Consider the following 8,701-nt stretch of genomic DNA (forward strand, 5'->3'; position numbering starts at 1 on the left):
TATTGGTTGTACAGACCGAAATGGATTGTAAAAGGAAACTGTAGTGGTGAAAGAGAAATGTTGATTATATCCTATTATTGTATATCTTTTTTATATGATTATACCATGAATATGTAATGTAAATATGTCCGATGAAGGATTGATAAGTACGCTGTGTAAGATAGCAACCTAATGTATTTAGGCAGCATATATGAATAAAGTATTTCTCTCTCTCCAAATGTGTTTGTTTATTATTTTCCTTTATTGTTATGTTTCTCTAAGTGATGGTTTTTTTTTTTTGGTCCTGATGAAGGCCTGAAATTTAGGTCGAAACATCAGCACAAATAAATACGTTTTTGTTTATTATCTGTCTGCACCCCCGACCATCTTCTCCTCATAATGAAATTTAATAAATTTTTGTTTCCTATATTTATAATGATCTGTCTTCATTTCCCTAAACAGGACTGACATGTTTCCATGATTTTGAAGAGGAAGAGACAAGTGATCTGTAATGATTTCATCTGTAGCATTTGAATGGCCTTCTTGTTAAATAATACAGTTTTGAATTTATTTTTTATAGTTCTTTGAAAAAAAAAACACCCTTTAAATTTACTCTTACTTATTTCAATGGCTACCATAAAGATCTAGTACCCAAAAATCTTTTTTGCTTATCCTTGTCCTGGGCCACAGGCTGCCAAATGCCTGTGGTGAATTCCCACTTGTTGAGATCCAACCAACATAGTCTCAGTCTGCCTCTTGACCTGCAGCATCAAGAGATTTTACAAGTTGGCCAGACAGATGATGTATCTGGCCCACCTGAGATGTCTCCACTTTATTTATTTCTCAAATTAAATTTGGTATTTTTCTTAGGGCTATCAAGTTTGGTTACATCTTCTCCTTACACCTGTTTGAGCATCCTTTATAGGCCATAGTATTCTTCTTAGAACTCTGTCCTTAACTTGATCTCGATGTTTCATAAATTGTATTCTTTTTTGACTCCCTTAACATAATTAAAAAAATATTTTAGGTCTCTGCCCTTTCAATCTATATTCAAGATAATGTTTGTGAGAATGCAGGTTTTGGTATGCATTCCTGATTACTCATTTCTATTTGTGTCCGTTTAAAAGCTCTATCTCTTTTTCCCATATTCACAACATGGCCTTTTGCAGAGTGGCTTTCTTCTTTGGGTTATCTTCTTTCCATTTTTATCAAATACAATTTTCTTGTTTTATCTTGGATACTTATTGTAGCTTTTTCTAGTAATTTATTAATTCCTCCCTTAAAATTTAATGATTTGTAATTAAATGTGCAAAAATTATTAATAGGAAAATATAAAATGTATGTGCATTGAAAACAATTTTGTACATTAAAAAAAAAGTTTAAAATTTTTTAAGAAACTAAAAGTAGTTGTTTACAGAATGTAGTATAATTATTATTTTTTTTAATGGAAAAGTTAGGAAAGACATTCCTCTTGTCTAGATATGTTATTATGATTAGAAATCAACTAACATCTTATAAATCAAGAACTAAAAAAAAATCTTCAAACAAAAAAAACTAAAATGACTAGAAAAATTTTAAAGCTTATTAGTGAAATCATTGTAGCATGGAATGTAGTAGTATCACTTTTAACCAAGTATTAGATTATTTTGAACGCCAATGAAAAATTTTTGAACATCGTCTAGTACTGTGATCAGTATCCTAAAAAAATCTTTCAGTATAAGACTTAGAGAAATATAGGAAAAATTGGGGTCTCAGGATACGGGAAAAGTGAAAAACCAAACTCTCCTGGGATATATGGGGTGGGTGGCATCCCTACTTCATCATCACTAGTAATAATATTTAATACTTAATCACACATAGTTTTATAATTTTATTTGATTGTAAAAATTATTTCACTTAAACTGAAAAAAATTATTGATCCAAATCAGTTTGGTCCTCAATCTTTTTGATTATAGCTGCTTCATTGTTTTATCCATAGTTCAGTATATAAACCATATTGGAAATACAAGGTTTTAATTTGTATTTTAACTTGTATGTTTTAGATGAGCTTGATCTTCATCATCATTGCAAGGTTGTTTTACAGGCATTTAGTAAGTGTTTTGTTGTGGCTCTTTTTAAATCTCTTCACCTGAGCCACAAAATAAACACTTTAGATATTCAGACTGCTGTTGATGAATGTGAAGAAACCCTTTTAGAAATAGACATAACAAAATATATTCAGGTAAAGCTATGATTAATATTTAATTTTGGCTCAAAATTTAACCAAATTTAAATTGTAATTTGTAAAGATTTCCCCACAATCATAATAAACCTATATTTATTATGATCTTGAGATCTATGATCTATTTTGAGGAATAAATTGTCTTCGTGGAAAGGTTTTAATTTTAGAATATTATCAGTAACTTAGTTGTATGAAATCCTGAATAACTATTTTCAGTACCTGCTATTTGTGATAGCATGCTCAACTTTAGATATCAATACCTGATGCATAACAGTAAATCTTATACTAAATATCATGCTACACATTTTTCAAATATTGTTTTTAGTAAACAACAAAAACATTGGTATGAGAAGAAGATGGGGTGGAGGGAGGGATGCGATTAACAAAGATACACAAATAAGCAAAAACTTAATTAACTGAATATCAGGCCTTCTTCAGGGCTGAAAAACAAAATGAGATAACCTTTATTCAGAGAAAATAAAAATAAAATTAAAATAATAACAAACAAACTTAAAAATATACACATAACAGTCAATTAAGCTGATAGTTCTTTACAACAGGGCCTGATCTGTGCTTTACTCCAGGTACCCTAATTTTATGCTGAAATGTTCTTAAAATTAGTGTGGAAAATTTGGGTTAAATTAAGATTGATTATTATTTTTATGGGTTAACATGCTTGTATTTTTCTTTTATCAATTATTATTTCCTGGAGGGGCAACCTGTATTAGTATGTTAGTAAAATAATGATAATTCATTTATAATACAAGATAAGAATAGAATTTAGGGTGTATCATATAATAAGATATTATGATGGCTTATCTGGAGGTGGTTTGAAGATTCGGTGTTGTGATTACTTCTAAAGGTCTTCTTGCTGCTTCCATCAGCCTGGTAGGCTGGTCGGAGGCAAAATGGTGAAGATAATGAAAATCGCTGTGATATTTGTCTCCCTTAGAGGCTGGTCAGCACGTCTTTGAATATATGCTGTGGTAGGGGCAAACCAGGTCCTATCTTGCCTGCCAGGACTGATAACTTAGAGCTGCATTGAAGTAACTTCATCTTTGGGTTCTTCTGGTAAACCCTGCTATGGGGAGCATAAAAAAATGAGACCTCTGATCCCTGACATTATATAAAACCAAAACAAAATTACATGAAAATCGGATTATGTAAATCTGACAATAGTAGTTGATACTAATAGAAGATAAAATATAATATTGTAGAGGTAAAAATTATACAAAATAAATGATAAAGAAATTGCTGGAAGATTGCTGAGTGATTGTGTGTATCAATAAATGATACTTGGTCCGGTTGCGGTCAAATAAAACTCAAATAGTAAATTGGTGTACTATTTTTATTTGAGCCAACGTTTCACCCCACGTTGTAGGGGGCAATTTACTATTTGAGTTTTATTTGACCGTGCCCGGACCAAATACCATTTATTGATAAATAAATTAAAAATCAGACAGTCCTCATCTAAATAAAGAAATAAACATAATAAAAGATGCTGAAGAAAATGTAAAAGATTACTCATATTAATTTTCTCACTTAAAACCCAAAATCAATAATTTGCAAAAGTACTCTAATTCACATCCAAACAATTTTTTTAATATGGCTTTCATCATTTATTATAGACACGTCACCACCACATGTAACAGGTCTATACTGTTCAAGGACTGGGGAGAGACTGCCTGCATCCACTGACTTAAGCACGACCAATTGCTTAACACTGATATAATCCCTCTATATCTTACTCATACACACCATTTTTATATATTAACAGTAAAAGTCTGTCTTAAAGTAGCCTATAACCCCACAATCCAGCCCTAGCTGTCCTTTCCCCATATAGCTTCTTATCTATTTCTGCTATTGCCCTCAAGAATTAGGATATTCATTTATTTCAGAAACATAAACTAGTCGAGTCGCCTACTCTGTACAATAAATAAAACTCCCTTCCATGCAGAAAGATCGAGTGGTTTTTGTGTTAAAAATGTGCAATTTTACTTTCCACTTCACATTTGTTAACAACAGTTTTAAACATTGAGTAATAGATTGTTATTTGCAACTCTAATCACATTTATTGTAATTTTTTGAAATATTTAATAAGATCAATAACTTAATTATTGTGTAATTTTTATTTCAGACAATATGTGGACATTATAAACAGATGTTGACTGAATCCAATAAATGTAAAAACTTACCAGTTTTGCTATCACAGCATTGCCAAAGTAATGAGCTTATTCCTTTACACAAGCTTATTAGGCAAAGATTTTTAGAAATTTTAACTGTATGTTTCAAAGCTATTCCAAGTACTCCAGAATACTATTTTTGTTGTCCAACACAGCTCTCAAGATTGGTAATATATTTTTTTTTAATTTCTGTTTATATTCAATCTATCATATGTAAAGTATTAATTTACATTTATTAATGTTTATGTAAATATTCTATCAAATAGTTAAATGTGCCATATATTTAAGTTAGTTGACTAGGAATGTGAAATATCTTAAAAATGTTGAAAGTTTGATGAAATGGATGTTTTTTTTTTTTTTTTCAATTTACTCAATTTATTTTTAATCCCCTTAAGAAATTGTCAATTGGCCTAATAGTTATTATATGATCAAGTAAAGATATCGAATTGCTAATTGTGTACAGATTTTAGAATTTCTTATGGTTAAATAATATTTTATTACTAAATTTTGGTTAATATACTTCTATACTAAACATAGGTCATATTATTTATTTCCTTACCAGGGTTTTGTTGGTATAAATTTTAATTTTATATTTCCTTTGTCATCTGACTATTTGAGAGGTGTTAGACCTGGTGAAAGAAAATCTACATCATTTTTTTATTCATTTATTGGTTGACAAAATTTATTATTTTATGACATTACATTTTCACTTTCAAGAGATAATTTGTTGTTATAAATTTTATTAAAAAAATAAATTAAATTGTTTGCTTAGCTTTGAAGATGGTACACAGTTAAAGAAAGGTTTAATTAAATTTATCTTGAACATTTTATATTTAGTTATTATAGAAGAGTATTTAGTTTTAATTTATAATTCTATTTTTTTATAGGTTGTTGAAAATCAAGAGTATGACAACATTACATTGCAATCTGATGTAATAGAATTCAGTAGTAATCAGAACAGCAGTATAGGTAAGTAATTTTCATAACACAACAATTGACTAAAATGAGAAACATGTAAGTGTTAGGCTTTTTTTTAACTAAAATGAGAAATTTTTTAACAATACTTTTTAAAAATTGTTTATTTCAAAGTAACATTTGTTTATAAAAATATCTTTTTAGGCAAAATATGTAATTAATTTGAATTTATGTCAATTATAGTAATGTACTGAACATTTATATTTTTTATTTGGGACAGGTGTTTGGGATAGAATTGGTTTTGAATCTACATTTGATGATGCACGCACTTCACTATTGTCTAATATGGATTCAGATAGTACAAGTGATTCTTTATATGATGTCGGAGATGACTTATTCCCACTGTTTCTTCATTTAGTTTGTTCTGTCCGTTCACAAAATAAAGATTTCATGTTAAGTAATGCAGTTAAAGTACTTCCAACTTGTATAGGTATGAATAATGTTAATTAATACAACTCTTATTGTAAGATGTGAATTTCTTTATAACGTGAATTTGATCCTTAATTATTAATATTAGCAATCAATATCCTGAAAACCAAATATAGATTAATACAAAATTTCAGGCAAAACTCTGGAGGACTAGAAGCTACCACTGGGTTGTAGACAGTCCATCTAGGATGGGATTACATCCTACATATTAGCTAAAATATTTTCTCTTTTTTTCATTTCCTTAAAACTGCTTTGATGCTTATATAACTGAAGTTCTACAATGGCCAGTTATAGAAAAAATATAATTCACTTACATAATTTTTCTATTTGCCTGCATATTTTGTGATTCAATATCACAGTACTGTATATTTTTTTATGAGTTAATTTACTTTGAATAATGTCTATAGTGAGTGATTTGTAATAATCCATTTGCCTTTGTTCATTTTGATTTTTATCTCAGGAGAGTTGTTTAATGAGAGTAAGTTAAATGAAGCTGCTGCATTGGATTTGTCTAGAGCAACTGTAACATTGGATATGTACTGTTTAACCTTGCCAGCACCATATCCTGCAGACTTGCCAATCACTGAAAGTAACCAAACTTCTGATACAACTGGTTTAGTTACATCTCATTGTGAATCCCAAATACTTGGATTGAATGAGCAACAGTAAGTTATTAACATTAACATTTAACTTTTTTTGTCCACAATGTTCTCTTTTTTTAAAAGAAAGCATTCGATAAAAGCTTCTTGTAAAAGTTTTTAAAGTGCTTAACTTCATTTTTCTTGTTACTATAATAACGATTGGTCATTACAAAAGTCTTTGTGCATATAATAAGCTTTATTTAAACATGAGTACAGAATTAAAACAATCACATAAAATATAGACCATTACTGTCAATTACATTTTCATCTTTATCATTATTTATCTACTTCCATCTTTCTGCCAGGAGTTGAATTCAGTGGTTATGACTGTCCTTGCTTTTCAAAGTCCGTTTGGGCTGTAAGGAAGATAGGTCAAAATTCTCGTACCTCCCATTTCTGGTAATTTTTTTTTACTAAGCGTTAATGAAAGCAGAAGCATTATCATGGGTCATAAATTAAGCTTTTTTAAATGGTCGCTTAATCTAATTTTAAACAATAATCCTCAAGTGGTCGCAAACAAATCATGTTTGAGAAATTTGAGTTATTCAGCATTATCCACCATTGAAGGACAATCCGATTCAGTGTCTTCTTGAAGGCTTGTTTTTTACTTTTAAAAATTAGTTTGGATGCATTAACGAATTTAAATTAAAAATTAGTTTAAATCTACCATTAAGTATTAAGATGAATTTATTTGTAAAATTATTAACTATTGGTTCAGTAATGATGTATGAAGTATTAACAATGACCACCATGGTACCCAGACAGTCTATTATTATTGTAGAACTTTATTAACTAGCTTCTAATATCATTATTTGTTCTACATTTAATAATTGTTAAAATAATCTTCAATTAATTGTATTTATTTTTCATTATTATTTATTATTCATAACTTATTTGACATGAAAAGCATTAAATAAAATTATCTGATTTTCATTGATAGATTACATAATAATAATTTATGGTACATTGACATCATATTTATATAAATCGATATAAATTACTAAATAAATAAATTACTAAAAATCAAATTACTAATCATTATCGATAGTTGTTATTACTTTTTAAATTTTAATCAGATAATTAATCATTATTACAAATAAATATTTTTTTTTATAATAAATTGATATAATCTACTGTTGATAGAAAAAAAAAACTTTTATACTGCTGCATCAAAAATGGCAATGAGTTTTCCATAATTTACTGCTGATTCTTAGTTTTTAATTTTTTCAAAGTATATTTAGCTCTGACCTGTAAATTATATTTAAAGCTGGTCCGTAAAGTATTTGGCTGATAGTTCTTTTTTTTTTTTTTTTTTTCCAGTTACACTTGTGAGGATTTGAAAACTATAGATAGATTACAACATCTACCTTTTCAGCAGCACAAAGCTATAAGTGTTTGCGTTACAGAGGCATGTGATCTATATTAAATTTTATCTTTATGTCTTAAGTACTTTAAACGTTATTATATTAAACTTCTTTCGTTACAGATTGAATGGTTTTTGAATGATGAAATAGCTGTTTTTCTATTAGACTGCTTACAAGTTGTTGAATCAACTCTAATATTTGTTGCTAATCATGTTACAAATTCAATTGGCCGCTATAGTTGTATTTTAAACACTGTGCACCTGAATTTTGTGTTTGGTATTAAACCTAGTTTAGAAAAATTCATAGAGGTAAATAATTATCATGTACTATTATAGTTTTTAAATTTTATTAATATAATATTTGTAAAACTGTTAATTTTAGTAAATGCTATAGTTATGGTGAAGACTAATCATAATTTTCAATACATTGAAATTTAAATGAAAATTCTTATGACTGCAAAAGAACACTAACCAGAAAATTGGATAGGTTACAGAAAAAATTGTCATGATTAAAAGTGAACGGAAAAACCATATATTGAAGTTAATGAAGAATTAAATAATAATGAAAATAGAATGAATCTCCTCGAAAAATATTTAGGAGATACTTTAAATGAATAAATTAGCAAGGTTTAAGTATGTGCTCAAAAAAGAACAAAATATTCGTCCAAAGATAAAACAGGATTGAATTTAAATTAATAGAGAATGAATGGTAGTAATAAAGTTAAATCTCTTTAAACATGATTTTCAAAATGTTGAAACTTAGTTATGAGAGATAGTTGACCGTGAATGACGTACGAGGAGAAGATGGTTGGGGTTGCGGTCAAAATGAAACACAAATAAGTTGGTGTAACCTATTTAATTGTGCCAATGTTTCGGCTTGAGTTTCTAGCCTTCTTCAGGGCTAAGAACA

General features: G+C 28.5%; 1 protein-coding gene across 6 annotated transcripts in view; it reads left to right on the forward strand.

Moving 5' to 3' along the window:
- The window catches only part of LOC106679968 (KICSTOR complex protein SZT2), a 240,391-nt gene that overhangs the window by 129,828 nt on the left and 101,862 nt on the right, over positions 1–8,701 (forward strand). For all 6 annotated transcript variants that reach the window (XM_067050326.1, XM_067050330.1, XM_067050327.1 and 3 more), the window contains 7 exons: positions 2,022–2,200; positions 4,338–4,550; positions 5,271–5,352; positions 5,579–5,788; positions 6,248–6,452; positions 7,749–7,836; positions 7,915–8,100. In XM_067050326.1, the coding sequence (XP_066906427.1) occupies positions 2,022–2,200; positions 4,338–4,550; positions 5,271–5,352; positions 5,579–5,788; positions 6,248–6,452; positions 7,749–7,836; positions 7,915–8,100 (1,163 nt within the window). The remainder of the gene's footprint in view (positions 1–2,021; positions 2,201–4,337; positions 4,551–5,270; positions 5,353–5,578; positions 5,789–6,247; positions 6,453–7,748; positions 7,837–7,914; positions 8,101–8,701) is intronic.

The sequence above is a fragment of the Halyomorpha halys genome, unplaced genomic scaffold (assembly GCF_000696795.3).
Source record: "Halyomorpha halys isolate HHAL.00 unplaced genomic scaffold, Hhal_1.1 Scaffold237.1, whole genome shotgun sequence".
NCBI lineage: Eukaryota > Metazoa > Arthropoda > Insecta > Hemiptera > Pentatomidae > Halyomorpha > Halyomorpha halys.